The 18333-nt window shown below is 34.8% G+C and overlaps 4 protein-coding genes, 1 long non-coding RNA gene and 1 pseudogene across 7 annotated transcripts; 2 read left to right on the top strand and 4 right to left on the bottom strand.

Moving 5' to 3' along the window:
* LOC9327143 (auxin response factor 13) lies at nt 1-3075 on the top strand. Its single transcript, XM_021012868.1, has 12 exons — nt 1-296; nt 411-467; nt 557-700; nt 779-863; nt 938-1028; nt 1127-1291; nt 1479-1514; nt 1593-1665; nt 1759-1897; nt 1986-2242; nt 2643-2830; nt 2917-3075. The coding sequence occupies exons 1-12, from the start codon at nt 18-20 to the stop codon at nt 3056-3058; spliced, it is 1656 nt and encodes a 551-aa protein (XP_020868527.1). The 5' UTR covers nt 1-17; the 3' UTR covers nt 3059-3075.
* A 353-nt stretch (nt 3076-3428) lies between these two features.
* Nucleotides 3429-5396, bottom strand: LOC9327142 (pentatricopeptide repeat-containing protein At1g34160). Of its 2 annotated transcripts, none has more exons than XM_021012830.1 (2): nt 3892-5393; nt 3429-3799 (listed from the first exon to the last, which is right to left on the bottom strand). In XM_021012830.1, the coding sequence occupies exons 1-2, from the start codon at nt 5337-5339 to the stop codon at nt 3490-3492; spliced, it is 1758 nt and encodes a 585-aa protein (XP_020868489.1). In that variant the 5' UTR covers nt 5340-5393; the 3' UTR covers nt 3429-3489. The 2 variants fall into 2 exon arrangements, with proteins under 2 accessions (XP_020868489.1, XP_020868490.1); XM_021012831.1 differs by having other exon boundaries at nt 3704-3804; nt 3892-5396.
* Nucleotides 5397-7147: 1751 nt separating this feature from the next.
* Nucleotides 7148-8839, bottom strand: LOC110224934 (annotated as a pseudogene).
* Nucleotides 8840-9370: 531 nt separating this feature from the next.
* On the bottom strand, nt 9371-12939 carry LOC9329873 (tRNA pseudouridine(38/39) synthase). 2 transcript variants are annotated; one of them, XM_021012838.1, is made up of 14 exons: nt 12627-12939; nt 12353-12412; nt 12128-12273; nt 11994-12039; nt 11799-11909; nt 11443-11524; nt 11260-11356; nt 11065-11125; nt 10844-10974; nt 10362-10479; nt 10125-10248; nt 9934-10041; nt 9761-9847; nt 9371-9665 (listed from the first exon to the last, which is right to left on the bottom strand). In XM_021012838.1, the coding sequence occupies exons 1-14, from the start codon at nt 12723-12725 to the stop codon at nt 9604-9606; spliced, it is 1332 nt and encodes a 443-aa protein (XP_020868497.1). In that variant the 5' UTR covers nt 12726-12939; the 3' UTR covers nt 9371-9603. The 2 variants fall into 2 exon arrangements, with proteins under 2 accessions (XP_020868497.1, XP_020868498.1); XM_021012839.1 differs by having other exon boundaries at nt 9425-9665; nt 9761-9838; nt 12627-12916.
* A 2186-nt stretch (nt 12940-15125) lies between these two features.
* Nucleotides 15126-16541, top strand: LOC9327141 (polyadenylate-binding protein 1). Its single transcript, XM_021012869.1, has 3 exons — nt 15126-15900; nt 15983-16060; nt 16149-16541. The coding sequence occupies exons 1-3, from the start codon at nt 15142-15144 to the stop codon at nt 16467-16469; spliced, it is 1158 nt and encodes a 385-aa protein (XP_020868528.1). The 5' UTR covers nt 15126-15141; the 3' UTR covers nt 16470-16541.
* Nucleotides 16542-16655: 114 nt separating this feature from the next.
* On the bottom strand, nt 16656-17355 carry LOC110224936. The gene is made up of 2 exons (XR_002329391.1): nt 17091-17355; nt 16656-16971 (listed from the first exon to the last, which is right to left on the bottom strand). It is a non-coding gene; the product is annotated as an uncharacterized LOC110224936 (long non-coding RNA).
* Nucleotides 17356-18333: the final 978 nt, after the last annotated feature.

Genomic DNA, 18333 nt, shown 5'->3' with positions numbered 1-18333 from the left:
ATAGAACCCAGACCTATATGTATGAGCAATTGTGGAAAATATGTGCCGGACCTTTGTGTGATCTTCCAAAACCTGGAGAAACGATTTATTATTTTCCTCAAGGGCACATTGAGCTCGTGAGTCTCTCTCTCTCACTATATATATTTTCTCCCTTTTGCTTTCCTGTCTTGTTTTTGAAACATTTTTGTGGCAATTTTCAGATTGAAGCATCTACAAAAGATGAGTTGGATCAGATAAGGCCACATTTTGATCTTCCATCTAAGCTTCGATGTTGTGTTGATGATATTCAACTTAAGGTATGTCTCTTAGTATTCCAGGGGATAAACATAAGTTATATAATATATTATTTTGTATGTTATATTTCATTGTAGAAAGATGTAATTTGTTGCTTGTATTATGTTTATTATTAGATAGACCAAAATACGGATGACGTCTACGCAGAGATTTATTTAATGCCAGATACAACAGTGAGTGACCCCAAAAACGCTAATTTCAAAGTTAATTCTAATTTTTATCAATTTTCTCTAATCGATTTTCTAAAATTGTAAATCTTTAGGACGTTATAACTCCTATTACTACTATGGATAATCAAAGACCAATGGTTTATTCTTTTAGTAAAATTTTAACTTCGTCTGACGCCAACACACATGGTGGATTATCTATTCTTAAAAGACATGCCACTGAATGTCTTCCTCCGCTGGTATTTATGTTTAGTTTCTCTGTTTAATCTCAAATTTAAGTTTCAGTATAACATAATCTACTAATAAAATTTCTCTAGGATATGTCCCAACGAACGCCTATGCAGCATCTTGTTGCGAAAGATCTCCATGGTCGAGAATGGACATTCAAGCATTCTTTTAGAGGTATTGAATATTTTTCTTCACCAAGAACTGATAAAATTTTGATTAATAACTAATATCCTCTTTTTTGCATGTAGGTACACCGCGGAGACATCTTTTTACCAGTGGCTGGAGCTTATTTGCAACAACAAAAAGATTGATTGTTGGGGATGCTTTTGTATTCCTTAGGTATGTTTTTGTCTTTTTACGTCATCTCTTTTCGTTTTTGGATTTTAGAATTTAAACAATTTTTTTGTTGTTCCAAAACTATTTTCTTTTTGTTCAAGAGGAGAGAATGGGGAGCTAGGAGTTGGTATTAGGCGAGCAAGGCATCAACTAGGCCACAAACCTTCATTAGTAATATCAACACAGTGTATGAAAGATGGAGTAATTGCTTCAGTAGTAAATGCTTTTAAAAGCAAATGCAAGTTCATTGTGGTTTATAAGCCAAGGTGATTCAAAACACTACTTATTTTTACATTTATTAGTTTGTCAAAATACCATGATATTAGTTTCTTCAACAAGTATGTTTACATTTTTTTTTTTTTGATATAATATTAGTTCAAGTCAATTTGTTGTAAATTATGACAAGTTTGTTGATGCAATGAACAATAAGTTTATTGTTGGTTCGAGATTTAGGATGCGGTTTGAGGGTCAAGATTTTTCTGAAAAAAGGTAAAAGTCTAATCAAAACTTTTTTCTCTGTTTCCAAAAGTTGTTATTTGCATAACACATTTTGTTTCATTGACTTAGATACTCTGGGACGATTATTGGTGTAAATGACATGTCTCCTCATTGGAAAGATTCGGAATGGCGAAGCCTACAAGTAATATTATGTTCACACTTTCATTACATTCTTTCAACAATACGTTTTTGAGTGTAATAAATAACATATGACTAAACAAGTATGTTCTTGTAGGTGCAATGGGACGAGCTTTCACCATTTCCAAGACCTGATAAGGTTTCACCATGGGAAATTGAACATTTAATCCCTTCGTCAAGTATTTCCCAGCCAACTGTACTCCAGAAAAAACGTGCACGTCAATGTAATGAAATCGGTAAAAGGAAACGTTCTTATAATCATTTGTTTGAAAGTTAAAGATTCCTTGTGAATACCTTTCTCATTATAGTTATTTCCATATATAGGTTCAACATCATCGAATCTTTTGACAGGCCAAGAAATTGGACAATCGAGCTTGAGTTCTCCGAAGAGTGTTCCTGAGTTTAGTTGTCGCGATGCAGTTGAAGATTCCAAGTTTCCTTCTGATTGGCTAATGAGTGACTTAGTCCCAGCCATACCTAAACCAAACAATAACAACAACCAATTGGTTCAACAAACGAAAGAAAAGATAACAACTGAAGCAACCACTAGTTGCATATTGTTTGGAGTTGATCTTACCAAAGCCTCAAAGACCAAAGATCCCATGGGTCCAATTGAAGCAACCGAAACAACCACTAGTTGCATACTCTCTCAAGATAAAAAACTTGACCAAACCCTAACTTGGACATCACCAAAAGAGGTCCAAAGCAGTAAATTCAATTCTACTAGACGTCGGATAAAGGTAAGCATAAGTCTTTATCTTCGTACTATTTACAAATGACCTTCTATTTATAATGTGAAAGTGAAAATAGTGCATTTCAAACAAGCTAAGCATTCGTTTAAAGAAAAAAAAATATTTTAAGAAATTTTGAGTTCGTATACATATTAGGTACCTTAATATTTTTACACACATATATAAATTTGTGTAAAGCTTTCATGAATCTACTCAGCTCACATGATCTTGATGTGGTGTTATCGAACAGGTTCAGATGCAAGGTGTAGTCATTGGCAGAGCTGTGGATTTAACTGTTTTTCATGGATACAATCAGTTGATACAAAAACTAGAAGAACTCTTTGATCTCAAAGACGAGTTACGAAGCCGCAATCAATGGGAAATAGTTTTTATAAACAATGAAGGAAATGTGATGCCTCTCGGGGATGATCCATGGCCGTATGTTTTCTCTATCTTTCTATATATTGAAAACCATGTTAAATATTAAGAGAAAATGTTTGATTTTGAGGGTTATGTACATGCAGTGAATTCTGCAATATGGCGAAAAAAATATTTATAGGCTCAAAAGAAGAGATAGAAAAGATGAAGTCCCGGAACAAAGTTTCTCAAGCTAAATCAACAGTTTTAACATCTTCTTCTGACGTACCACCAAACGTCAAAGCATAAGGATAAGAGAGTCCCAGAATTGGAAAAAGGGTTTTGTAACTGACAAAAAAAAAAAAAAAGGGTTTTGTTTTAAAATTTCGTAAAGAAAAAAGACAGTTTTTTGTTTGTTCCGTGATGTAATAAAGGGTTCGAAAATGTAACCCATGTTTTAATGTTATTTTTGTCGACAGTGATGTTGTTGTCCTTTGTGTCTGTAATATGTATTTCTTCTTCGTTCATAAATGAAAAATTCTCCTTGTTATCGTCATATTATCTCTGCTTATCGTTGCTACTACTAATGATTTGAGTAGATAGTCACTAAATTTTTTGTAGATCTTACTCTAACTATTGTTGTACTTGCCAAACCGAATATTTTGGAGACTTAAAGAAAGAAAGAAAAGAGAAATCTTTGAGATACAGTTTAAAATTGCCACCCTCTTAATTTTGTAACGTTACCAAAAATCTCTGCAAGAGCAAGAACCATCTTTGAACCTATGAAATCGAACTCGATCCCTAACAATGATCTCTCTCTTATAAATCTTTGAAATATGTTTAAAAACAACGTGACAGTCCCCACAAATTCTCAGGTTGTTTATAACTCTCACCGGACTCTCCTCGTCAGCACCATCCATCATCATCAGTCCGTAGGCAACCGCCAATTTCTCGCTGTGATAGCACAAAGCGTTCTCTTTCTCTTCCTCTCCTATGTCGTGCAACACAAGTCCCGTCTGCGCCACGTAACCATCCTCCCTTATCTTGAACCTGTCCTCACAACCAAAACATAAGAAAGAAGTAAATCCAAAAGCATTAGAAATTTGCCAATCTCAGCTGTTAGATTTTGCTGTGTCCTATACCTGATCTCGTCGATCTTCTCATAAATCTCTCTCCACTGTTCATGGCTCTTGTCACTGTTGTGGAATTGATGAATCGTTCCTTTGGCTTCTATGTAGCTAATTCCGGGAACTTTCTTCACTTGTTTGCTTTCCATATCATCTCTCACTAGTCCTACGTCCTTCCACCGTCCCTGAGCTGCATAAACGTTTGATAGCAACACAAAATCACCGTCATTGTTAACACCCATTTCCTTAATTTTCCTAGAAGCTATCTCAGCCATTTCGACGTTATTGTGAATCTCTGAAGCTCCAAGAAGGCTCTGCCACAAAACAGGATCCGGAACCATCGACATCGAACATATAATGTCGTGAGCTTCTCTCAGCCTTCCTGCACGGCTTAACAGATCAACTACACAACCGTAATGCTTCATGTTAGGCTCAACTCCGTTACAAGCCATGTTGTTGAATATAGATATACCATACTCCACTAATCCTGTGTGTCTACACGCGGTTAGAGCAGCTAAGTACGAGACATCATCAGGCTTAATGCCATTATGCTCCAACTTCTCGAAAATCTCCAACGCTCTGTGTGCTTCTCCGTGCACTGAAAACCCCGTAATCATAGTGTTCCATGTTACAACACTCTTCTTACCCGTGAATTGTTCAAACACTTGAAAAGCTTTATCAACAAACCCACATTTCGAATACATATCAATAACCGCGTTACTAACAATCACATTATGATCCAACTTTTCATCTTTAATGTACCCATGGAGAATCTTTTCACCTTCCTTAACATCACCCAAATGAGAACAAGCTCCCAAAGCAGCAACAACAGTTACTTCACTTCTTCGAATCCCTTCCATTTCCATTCTTTTATACAACTCCAACGCCTCACTCGCTCGATTCCCCGCCACTAACCCCGCAATCAACGCATTCCACGACGCAACATCTCTCACAGACATTTCATCGAACAACTTCAGCGCACTAATCAAATCCCCATTTTTAGAGTAAGCATCAAGCAACGTAGTACAAAGAAGCGCATCAGCGGAGAATCCACGACGACTAATCTGACAATGAATCTGAACCATAGCGGAAGAACAAAGCGCACGAGCACAAGCTTTAAGAGTGAAAGAACAAGTCAAAGCATCGACTCTACACAAAGCCGATGACGACGATCGCTGCAACATGGAACGATACCATGAAAACGCAAGTGAAGGATGAGAACTTCCGGCGAATCCGCGGATGATTGCGTTCCAGTCATTGGTTAAAGGTTTAGGGATGTGACGGAAGATTTTTACGGCGAAGGAAAGGTCGCCGAATGGTGAGATTGCGCAGCGTTCGAGAAGACGAGAACGGAGAAAGGAAGATTGGAAATGGCCGGCGGTGAGAAAATGAGATTGGAGTTGTTTGATTTGGGAGAAGGTGACGCAATTTTGTATCATCGTCTCCATGTAAACACGAGCCATTCCATTGACGGAGCTGCACCAAATTAAACCGGGCTCACGAATTAATTGGTATAAGGGATTATTTTTACCGGTTTTGTTTTTTTTTTCGCAAATTGAAACCGAAATCAAACCAAAAATGATTTTTCAATTGAAATCTTAATTTTTTTTTTCTTTTCCAACCACATATTAATTAAAAATTTACTCCATGATTGGTTGCCCAATTAGGATCTAGGAATATATTTTTATTTACTGAAATTACTTTTGTAAATTTTAAAACATTCTTTAAAATGAAAAAAAAACAATTTGCTAAAATTCAAATTGGAACCAAAATCCATATTAAAGGTTACAGACAGAACTCGATTTATTTGGGTGAATAGACAAAAATAAAGATAAACTAAAATTTCGCTCAAAAAAATAAATTGATCACAAGTTTTATACTAATTTTGATTTTTGACATTAAGTTTGCAAAGAAACACATGAAGCAGAGAACAACCAAAGGAAAACGAAATACAACTACAGCTTGTAGCGACAACCAGAAATCAAAGCGAAAGCGTAAATAGACAGTATATACCATATGAGAGGAAGAAAAGGCTATCAAGATCGCTTATACGCAGTTCTCAAACACAACTAGTCTTGTAGTGCTCTTGTTCATAATACTCTACAAACAGGCTTGGCCCTTCACCTATTTTGGTGAATCATTTGTATTGGGCTTCAAATTTCCCAGGCTGTGAAATTTTTTTTTTTTTTGAGACTCCAAATTAAAAGATAGGCCTAAAAGAGGCCTCAAAATTAACAAAAAAACTCCATAATTGGCAAAAAAGCCTCATAATTAGCAAAAAAAATCTATAATTAGCAAAAAATCTTTAAAATTAAGAAAAAATGTTAAATAAAAATTATAAATGCCCCACAATTAGTAAAAAAAGTTTGTTTTAGCAGTTTTTACTTTTAGAAAAAGCCCCAATTTTTTTTTTCGTATTCGGCCCCGGATTTTACCGTACCAGCACTGTCTTCAAGATACCCTTGAATCGAGATTAATTTTATTATTGGGACATGGGTGCTCTTGTTCTTCTATATCTGTGTCGTTTTTACGGGACCGGGGCACCCTCGGATTTCGGTTTCTTCATGGTTGAATGTGTGAGTCATGTCTTTGGGCTCGGTCTCTTCGTTTTGCTTCTCTATTTTATTCCTCCCATGCTTGCTTTATGTATTGGAATACCCTCTTCAATATGGCTTATTGTCATTTGTTGCATCTGTGTCTGTGTCTGTGCCCCTGAAGAGGACTTGGAAGAAGTTATTCATTGCATAATAAATACAAGTAAACGCACTAAAACATTATTCATCATTAATGAAACTTTGGAAATTTCCTGATATTTTCTTACTTTTTTAATTAATTCTTCTTTACAATATACAAATACAAGATAACTAAGCCAACAGGGTGATAAAGCCCACATGAAACCTGTAAATGATAAATATCACACTCACAAGTAAAATAGTTAAGAGTTTATGTTATATTCTCTACGTTTCAAAATATAAGATGTTTTGGAAGTTTTATTTTGTTTCAAATATAGGAGGTTTTTACATCCCTTTACAAAAGAAATAATAAAAAATAATATATTTAAAAAGTTTGAAAGGAATCAAATGATTGTTTCTCTTTTATTTGATTTCATCGAAAGTTTTTATTTATAAATTAGTATTTTGATTAAAAGCACAACTTTTCTTAATCTTGTGCTAGCTTCCAACACATCTTACATTTTGAAGCGGGGGAAGTAAATATTAAAAAACAACTTTAGCCATGATCTAACTTGAGTAAAAAAAACTTAATATCTTAAGAACTTTTTAGATAACTTGATCTTTACAAAGGAATACAACTTGTATTAAATAGAGAGCTTTTAGCTGATTTGGGGATCAAGTTTTGACAAATGTAAATTAATCATCTTTTAAAAGACGCAAAGCATCAAATTTGTTAACGAACTACGATCTTGTTGCTGGTGAGCAATGGTCCTCACTTGATGATCTTCTTTAGATGATGTGTTGTGTACTGCTCGGCTTGCAGCATATGTTGTCTTCATAAGATCAAACTTAAGATCCTCTACATGGTCTACAAATGCGTAAACTTAATGATCATCAAACCATTCTTCCCCTTCTTGTTTAACAACACCTTGGATTTCAACACTTAGTAGAGTGTTCCTTTCGGGATTAAAATAGAAAACATAAAACGGTTTACGTGCATTATTCTTCACCAAAACAATTTCACCTGAAGCAGTCACCCCAACAACGAAAATATAGTCGCCATCCTTGAGGACTCTATTCTCAGTCCTCAAAGTGTAGGTATATGTAGACCATTCATGTTTATCGGCATTCTCTAGAACCCAAAAATGTAACTTAAACCGGGCCTTGTGGCCTAGTGGTAAAGGGGTCACAGCTGTGACTTCCGCTACCAGGGTTCGAGGCATGGCCACTGGCGGATTTACATGAGGGAATCGCCAGCTCCTCGGGATGTGGGGTACCCTAGGGCAGATGACGCATGTGGGTCCCACGCTAGTCGGTTCCACCTCGGTGGGGCCGGACACCCGAGTTATCAAAAAAAAAAAAAAAAAAAATGTAACTTAAGGGGAAATCCACTTTCATACTTCATACTAATCATACCTAATTTACCCTTATAGTTTATCAATTTAATAGAACAACCATACGTTAGATATCGAAGTTTAAACTTCTCAGACCTAACATCAAAGCAAACTAAACGATAATCCTCAAAACCTTCGGAGTAACCTATGTAATACATAACCCCATTGATGCATACACCCTTACCTAGAGGTCGATGAGAACAAATTGAGGGATATTGGATTGTCCTCCACCTCATTTTTTCAGTTCCTAATGTCAGGATATGATGACCATTGGACATGTCCAAAACCTTGAATTGCTTGCCAATCGGATCAAACCCTAACAAGCCACCATCCCTTTTGTACGTTGGTTCAGGTAAGATCGCATACTGTCCTGTGCTAGGGTTACATATCATATGCCTTGCATCCTTATCCTCCTTTGAGATCTTTATACTATGGAGATAGAGCAAACCAGAGGCATATCTAAAACTGTCGTAGGAACATAAGTCAAAAGAGATCTTCGTATGAAAATCAGCGGCTACAACAAGAGACGACTTCTCATATATATGGATTCTGAGGCTGAGGCGACGAAAATATAAACCACACACCGTCGGCTTGTTTAACCCCCATTAAGAGACGTGGACGAGCCGACGACCTAGTCAAGAACAAGTCGGTGAAGTGTGGCTTGCGAAGCAAGGACCCCCATAGCTTCGACACACAGCGAAACCTCCCGATTGACTTTGCAGGCAATCTCGAGAGTATATCAGGAATGAGATCAATAGGTATGGAATTTGAGTTCTCTCCTCTATTCATGATCGTGTGATGTATTTGTTTCTCGGACGGAGAGGGACTCTAATACTGTATACAGTATGGAGTTTGGGACGTGACCAAATAAAGCCCTAGATTTAAATACTCAATAGAATCCCTGATTTATTACCATAATTATTAACATTTTAAATAAATTTCATAAATTAAAAAAATCATGACTTACAAATTTTAGATTAATACTCAATCAAACCACTGAAAATTAATAATGTTGGGATCATGACATTTTATTAATTTATAGTGATATTAATTTTTATATAAATTAATATTTATAATTTATAGCATAAATTAATATTTATTAATTTATAGAGAGATTTGTTTTAATTGTTAAATTTCTAGACAAATATGAAACTGAGTCAACTTTATCTAACTTTTTTTTTTCTTTTGTGAAACTGAGTCAACTTTATCTAACTAAAATTAATATTTTAGATGTTATAAATTATGTAATTTTGGACTTGAAATTTAGATAAAGCTATTTCGGCAACAAATTACAAAGACCATATAGATGCATTAACTTATTCAAACGATATACACAAATTCAAATTTTGATTATTCCCAAATTAAAAACATATAAAATTTTAGTTGTTTTTATAATGTAGTTATAGTAGTATCCTACAACACTATATATAGCTTAAAAGCACAAAACAATTGTTTTATATAATATAAGTTAGAGAGACGAGCTCTAACGAAAATTTAATTTCTTAGAAAAATATTTAAACCATACATTAGTAATTATCTTACAGAGGTTTTACTGTATACGTAATCAATCGATAAACCGTCAAACAATCAACTGCTACGAACAACAGACTCAAAGCCTCTCTATTCTTTTGATGGTCGCCGCGCCGAGATGCCCCATTACACTACACATGACAAGTTTCTTGTTTCCTTGGTTTCAATTTCGCAGCTCGTTCTTCGTACGACGCTGCAAGAAAAAGAAAAATAGCAAGGTGATCATATACATGAGCTTTCCATATTTGCATATGTACATGTTGCAGTGAGATATCGAAGAAGACTTACGCTCAGTTGGTCGAGATAATAGGGGAACGTGTTCTGCTCTTTTCTTCTTTTTCTCTATGCCATTGCATGAGCTTTCCTCTGTTGAAACTGAAATTTTATTTTGAGTTGATTCTCTCTTTCATAGAAGTCATCTTACTACTAGTTACGTTAAAGGAGATAATGTTATATTGTACCATTGCTTAGAGGTAAACAGTTCCGGAGAGCCTCCTGGTAAATCACAGACTCTAATTGGTATGTCAATGATTCATTCTTGAAATGAGATCGCAGTGACTCTGCAGCGCCTTTAAGCATGAAAAAGGGGTTTATTATCATATCTTCTGGATCTATAAACCACTTCCAAGGTATCTCAATCAGACTTTGTTACCTGGAGAACATATGAAGTCAACATTTTCGAATTCACATGTACGGAGGACTAAGGGTATCTCTGAGGCCAAGAGGTATTGAGGTTTTCTTGGCGTTTTCTTCGTGTCCAACAATGTATCTATCACCTGCATAAGTACCATCCAGTTCACCGCATAATCAACACATGAAGAATATATAAATCCCCAAGTAAGCTGTAAAAGTAAATTGGAGCAACCATGAAGGTCTCCAAGTAACTTACATCAACCGATTCAACGCCCTGCCCAATCATGAATAGCACGGCGACCATGCAGCGGATCTGGTGCCACAGGAAAGCACTGCCTCTCATTGTAAATGTGCAAAGCTGATCACCCTCGTGACTATACAAGAAGATAAACAAGGACATGGTTTAGGACCAAAAGACAAAGATAAAAAGTAGATGATCAGAAGAATGTGTATATAAAGTAGTGACTGGTGTGAGTTTAACAATGCGTGCTCAAGAGGATGCAAATTTTCTATTGTTCCTGTGATTTCTAGAACATGATTTTCTCTACCCTTAAATTTTTCCAATTCTTTAAGTCTACCCTTAGTTGCTGAAAAAACCTACGGTTTTAATTAAGAATCTTAATTGATCATAGCCTTTCTAGCAACCAAAATCAGTTTTAACGAATACTAATGCAGTCAGCAGTCATCAAATGGAGGATCAGAAGATCTGCTTAAATGTGCTTTTTTACCAAAGCCAACCTATTTTGACAAGGAGAGACTTCAAAGAAAGTAACACGTCGTGTATAGCAATGCACATTTGCCACGTCCATCTTGCAGAAGTTCCTGAAATCATGCTCCCCAATGAACTTCTTCCCGGCAATGTCCATGGCCTAGAGGAAGATGCGAGTAAATATTAGTATCTACATTGTTTCAATTTTGAAGTGTTTTGACTTTAGTAACAAGTGTAGAGATCACTGCACCGAAAGATTCAGGTTCTGTCTCCAGAAAAAGTATTTGTATTCTCTAGCATAGCAACTAAACCTGTACCCAAGGAAACAAAAAAAAGGTAAGCATGCACCATCCAATAATAGTTCACGAAGTATTCTGCAGTTTTAAGGGAGGAATAGCACAAACAATTACAAAGGATTTTTTAAAAAAAAGGGTAACACACAAACCTTGCATGAAAGTCAACAGGAGCAGGAGACCATCCAATAACTCGGATGTCATCAGGGAGAGCACGATTTAGAACTCTTACATAATCATATTCTGGTCCTAAACCAGAGAAAGCAGAGAGTTACAGCAACACCATTAAGAGGGTGGAAACCAATAAATTAATAACATTCTCAGAGTAAACTTACTTTCACCCGTTTTCCCATTAACTTGGGCTTTAGAGTCTCCAGGAGGTGACTTCAGTCTGGATCTTAAGAACAAAGCAATCACCTGCATCAATAATCGAATACGCATATGAGATTGCTTCTTCCACGACCCTACCTTATAGACATTTGGGAATGCTCCTATTACAGGGTTTTTGAAAACATCAGCACAATAAGAATTGGTTCTTAAACTGATGAGATTCTATGATTCTATGGGAATTATATCATTGGCACACAAGATCATTTGCTACAGACAACCAGTGAGATCAAAAGAAATTATTGAGAAGTTAAATGCTAGAGATCCTAAGCGAAAAAAATCATGGGAGCACAGATCAATCCACCTGCCCTGTGGACGAAACACCTTTATCTGTTCTTCCACATCTCGAGTAACAAGAATCTTTCTTGTCACCAACTAAAAGCCGTGTCCTTTCAAGTGCTTTAAAAACTTCTGACTGCAGGAAACACACAAATTACTCATCATGCAAATACAAACTAGTTATTCCTTAACAAACAAAACAAAGAGAACACAACCACACCTCAATACTTGGTTCCATTTGTGCTTCAGCCGAAAAGCCGTAAAATCTGTAACAACAAAAATTTATTCATTTATACAATTAGGAACAATGACATGACATAAAGAAGAGAAGTAACCTAAAAACATATGGCATACCTCTTACCAAAATACATGATTTTTAGTGCAACATATCTCTTCGAGATAAGATGACTCGGTATACTATTCTTATCTCCTTTTCTAACTCTCCTTCTCCTAACTAAGCTACTAGAATCTGACACTGACCGATCATGCTTCACTTCCATCTACAATATAAACACCGAGATTCTTGACAATTTCGAACGAACTAGTATGAAGTCAATCAAAAGTTAAGAATATCTTCACCTGTTGGCATTGGCAGCTTGAAACCTGAGACAACAACTTAGCATTTTCCACTTCTAACTCCTGATGAGAGATATAGAACAAACAATGAATCAATCAACAAATTTATGCTACTTCACCAAAATTATTCAACATAATTTCAAATTTAACCTCAAGGACTGTGTAATCGAATCGTTCCACTAACAAAATGCTTAACAACGAAGGGAACACACATTGAGCGAAGAGACTACAGAGAAGTTGAAGAAGCGAAGATGACAAGTTGTTCGGAGATTTTTACCTTTACGCGATTACGGAGAAACACTAGTTCGGTTTCTTTAACGATTTCAGAGTCTCGGTCATCGCCGCCGGGATCGGATTTTCCGTCGGAGATAGTCATGAATCAGCGGCGGAGTTTAAGACGGATACACGAATGACGGCGACGAAACGAGAATCGACGCCGGTCGAAACGAGAATCGACGCCGGCGACGAAACGAGAATCGACGCCGGTTGAAAAGAGTTCAACGACGGCGACAAAACGCGGCGTCGAAGAGCAAACAGTGTTGGGTTTTGGGATTAGTCATAGAGTCAGAGATACATATGTTTCTCTATTTACATATTAGTCACTATAGTTATTGATATTTCACAGAACATCCTTTTACTTCTTGTTTTTCTATTTTAAAGATTTTTAAAAAAAATCTTTTTAAAGATAATATTGATTTTGCTGACAATATATTTAGGCCTTGAATGGTTACTAGTTTTTAAGTGGTTTTTAGTTTTTATTTACTGAGAAATATATTTTTTTATCATTCAAGATTTTAAAAAATTAAATTCCCTAAAATTTAAGAAAACTTGTTTTTTAGTGGTTTCTCTAAAAGAAACTAAAAACCATGATTTTGAGGTTTTTGTGGAAAATTTATTTTTTCGACGAGATTATGTTTCATTTTTGATTTAAAAATATTTAATTTCCTAATTTTTATATATATAGCAAAAAACTAAAAACCAAAACTTTAAAAACCAAAATCCAAAAACCAAAATCTAAAAACAAAAAAAAAACACTTAAAAACTAGTAAATATTCAAAGCCTTAATTTCTGGATTTGAATAAAATAAAAAACAGTTTACGATTATTTTTTAGTTAAAATTGAATATTTAAGATGTAGTGTAAGAGCATCATTATAGGCAGTATGTTAGGTAAATCTTAGGGAAATCTTAGGATAAAACTGATTAAATTTAATGCATATACTCCTTTAACATTAAGAGGTGTCTTTTAACTAAGAGACAAATTTGTTCTTAAGAGGCGATGACGTGGCGACTTTTTTTCTTTCTATCTCTATCTTCTACACGACTTCATCTTAAATGAAACCGGAGACGACGAAATCGAATCCAATCGGAGGAGTCTCCGATGTTATCACCTCCGGCCGTTGTTCCGCCAGAACCAATCGGACGATTCTCGAGATTTAGAACAATCCATCCTGATTTGTGTTTCGATTAGTTTTTTTTTCTTTGTTTCCCTCAAATTTCATTTCTTCTTCTGTTTTTTTAATAGCTTCAATTGAATTTAGATGTGGGTTTTGATTAATCCGTGCACTTCACTAGTTGTCCGATTATCTCTTCTCATTGTTTCTTCTTTAGGATTTTTCCATTATTGCATTTTATGGTTACATAAAAGAAGAAAGAATGTGAGGCTAATTAGAGATATAAGCTTAGGTGTGAGATACAAAATCTTTCAGTAGCAATCTGTATTGGTTTTGATTTACTGTTTTTGTGTCCAACATTTATTTCTTCTCATTTCAGAATTTTCAATAGTACTCTCTGTTGTCACGTAGACTAATAATTGTTCCTAGAAGAATGTTTAGCATCATTGACATTGGTTGAGTAGGAGATAAAAGTCGTGTACTTTTGGTTGATGTAGTGCAGATACTGAACCTACCAGTTTAAATTGTGGGAACAACATGGTTTTCAAAGCTTGTCAAAGCTAACCTTTACCTGCTAATTTGATGAATTCTCTACTTATTACTCTAACCAAAACATTTTAAAATTTTAAGAACCAAATCACTTCAAAACATTTTTTTTTAAGAACCCCAACTTAAGATATTACCATTGGACAATGCCAAAAATTAAAACTCTTACCCAAACTCTTAACTCTTAACTTTACAAATTTAATACTAAACTAATGCTAAGAGCCAATATTAGCATACCACCAATAATGTTGACAGTTAGTAAAGCTTATCTTTATATTTTTTTTATATTTTATTTCAGAAATTATTAATTTAGTCGTAGTAGAAACTGACTTTTTATATGACTTGAGGACGACCATACAACAACAGATTTATATTTAGCTCTCTCCTAAAAAAATTCCTCAGTGCACGAAGACCTGTTTTCAACTATGGGAACCTCAGAGAACGAATTTGAAAAGCTTACGTTATATGTAGGAGATCTTGATTCGAGTGTTGACGACAGTGAATTATACACAACATTCAATGAAATCACTCATGATGTTTCTTCTGTTAAAATTTGTCGCGACCGAAACACCGGCTCGTCTCTTGGTTATGGATATGTTAATTTCAACCATAGTTTCCAAGGTAACTCGTAATATTCCATATGTTCGTAAATATTGTTAAATCATGTTGCTTGTTTCTAGGGTTTAATCCTTTGAGAAAAGAGTTTAATTTCAATGATTGGTCACTAATCTAAAACACGAATAGTTTTTAATTTGTTATTATTAAGGCAAACGTGTATTTGTTTCGATTTAAACGAATTTGCATGTTGGTTTGATTTATTTATTTATTGTGGGGGACAAACAGCGAAGACTGCAATGGAGATGCTGAATTTTTACAAGTTAAAGGGAAAACCTATGAGGATAATGTTTTCAGAACGTGATCCTAGCAAGAGGTTGAGCGGCAGAGGTAACGTGTTTGTCAAGAATCTAGACGAATCTATCGACAACAAGCAACTTAGCGACATGTTCTCTGCATTTGGCAAAGTTCTCTCTTGCAAAGTGGTTCGTGATGCTTCTGGAGTTTCGAAAGGATATGGGTTCGTCCAGTTTTACTCAGAGCTTTCAGTCAATATCGCATGCAATGTTCGCAATGGCACGCTCATCCGCAATCAACATATTCACGTTTCTCCATTCGTTAGCCGTCGTCAATGGGATGAATCTCGGGTTTTCACTAATGTTTATGTCAAAAACTTGGCGGAGACTACGACAGATGATGATTTGAAGATGATTTTTGAAGAGTTTGGAGAGATTACTAGTGCGGTGGTGATGAAAGACAAAGAAGGTAAGTCTAGAATGTTCGGGTTTGTGAACTTCGAGAAGGCTGAGGCCGCGGTTACTGCAATAGACAAGATGAACGGGACAATAGTTGATGAAAAGGAGTTGCATGTTGGGAGGGCTCAGAGGAAAAAGAATAGAATTCAAGATTTGAAAGTCATTTTTAAACTAGAAAAGATAAAACGGGATATGAAAACACGTAAAGGGACGAATCTTTATGTGAAGAATCTTGATTATTCTGTTGATAACACAAAGCTTCAAGAATTGTTCTCAGAGTTTGGAACTATCATTTCCTGCAAGGTACGTATGCAATCTATTAGCAAAAGAATAATTTGATTTGTGACTACGGCGAATTATCAAATTTAACTTATGAATTTTGTAGGTCATGGTCCATCCCAATCGTATTAGCAAAGGTGTTGGGTTTGTTGAGTTTTCAACGAGCGAAGAAGCTTCTAAAGCTGTAAGTTTGTAAACCATGTAATGGTTTTTTCTTGGTGTTGCCTTCTTAATCAAGGAACTCACACTAATTAGTTGTTTTTTTTACACAGATGCTTAAGATGAATGGGAAAGTGGTGGGAAATAAACCAATCTATGTTTCTTTGGCCCAATGTAAAGAGGAACATAAGCTTCATTTACATACTCAATTTAATAACCTTCCCTGGAACGTTGTTTCGTCAACTATAGCACCAAGTCCTCACCAACACCCTATCTTCAGTCAAGCTTGGCCTCCAATGTCTATCCCTAATACCATGGTGCCACAACCATTTTGTCCAATTCTATACCCACATGATCCTCCTGTCGGCCTCTACCATAGTTTGCCAATGCCACTACTACAACCAAATCTATGGAACACATACCGTAGAATTTAGTAGCTTATAGGAATTTGCATTATGCTTCCAAAAACGAATTGTTGGATTGATATTCTTCTTTTATTAAGTCAAGTAGTCATGTTAGGATTTCATTTACCATATTCTTATTGGTTTTAATATGGTTAATGTTTCTTTTGTCTCTAATTTTCAACATTCATGTTTACTTTGAGCTTGATCAAACCAAAATTAAATTACATAACCTGTTTTAAAAGTAGACGAACAAACCAATGCAAATAGGTTTCAACTTAAACGATGGAAAAACTACAAAAATTGTTTCTGCATAAAAATCAAACAAAGTCCAAGAAAATCCGAAATTGTATGGTTCCTCAAACCTATCAACTATCTAAAGCCATTTTTCGTAACATTGAAGCGTCACAACCTGTTCGTAGGAGGTTTGACTCTGTAAATGCGAACTATCCAGTTGGATGTTGTGTAAGCTTCTACTAAGTGTTCAAGTTTGGTATCTTTGTTCCCTATCTCCACTCCTCTTGCTCTATCATACCTGCCAATAATTCCACCAATCAACTTTTTCATATGTAAAGTAAATGCGTTTATGATGATAAACAACAGAGAACAGAAAAGTTGAAGAAACGAAGATGATAAGTTGTTCGGAGATTCTACCTTCACACGATTACAGAGAAACACTAGTTCGGATTCTTTAGCGATTTTAGAGCCTCGGTTATCGCCGCCGGATTGGATTTTCGGTCGGAGATAGTCATGAAACAGAGGCGGAGTTTAGACGGATACTCGCATGACGGGAACAAAACGAGTGATGTCGACGCCGGTTGAAAAGAGTTCAATGACGGCGACAAAACACGTCGTCGAGAGAAACAGTTTAGGGTTTTGGGATGGTCACATTAATATGTGTTTTTCTATTTACATAGTAGTCACCCTTTTACATTTTTTTTAACTTAATAATGGTTTGGCTTTTGAAGATCTATTTTGGCTTCTAAATTGGATAAAATAAAATAAAAAGTTACGATTATATTGTAATTAAAATTAATATTTAAGATATACTGTAATAGTTAAATAAAATTTTATTTTTAGTATTTTTTATATTTGATTTCATAAATTATTAATTTAATCTTAGTTTTTTTTTTTTTTAAAAAGCCTAATTCTATTTTAATAAGAAACTCAATTTTATTGAATAGTATTTTTTGGAACTTTTTATATTTGATTTCGTAAATTATTAATTTATTCTTAGTAAAAAAATAATTCTATTTATTTTTCCAATAACACATTAATTAAAAATTCAAACCTAATTCTATTTCATAAATCATTAATTAAAATGTATTCTTAGTAACTTCAAGACCTCAGGGTAACAATATTTTGTTTTCTTTATTATTTATAGAAATGTTAATTTTCTCTGACTAAAAAAAGGATTCTCTCTAGCTGCTCGAATAAGCAACCATACACTTTTCGTGAAAAAGCAACGCCAGTCAGGAAAGAGAATTAGGAAACACCAGCTCTCAGCCTTCTACGTGAAGAATAAACAAATATTTGCCTATGATTATTTTATATATTCAAAAATTAAAGGATCTATATAAATTTTGTATATTATAACTACAACCATAACTCCATCTTTATAAGTCTAATTTTTTATAAGTATTGATTGATACGAATATGAATTTTTAAATTTTAGTTAAAAGAATTTATGAGATCTTTAAAATTATAAGCTAATGAAAAGTATATTTATGTATCTTGTTTGTTGATTTAAAATTGTTTAGAGAACGGAAGAATAAGATATTCATATAAATCTTTAAATTATGGTAAATCTTCAAACACATAAGCCAAAAATGAAAAAATGAATAGCAATGATGAAAATTAATACGAAGAGGAGAGAAAATAATTATGATAACCATAT

The sequence above is a fragment of the Arabidopsis lyrata genome, assembly GCF_000004255.2.
Source record: "Arabidopsis lyrata subsp. lyrata unplaced genomic scaffold ARALYscaffold_1, whole genome shotgun sequence".
In the NCBI taxonomy this organism is placed as follows: Eukaryota; Viridiplantae; Streptophyta; class Magnoliopsida; order Brassicales; family Brassicaceae; genus Arabidopsis; species Arabidopsis lyrata.
Note: the sequence above shows the minus strand (reverse complement) of the source record. Positions and strands in the feature narration are given on the sequence as shown.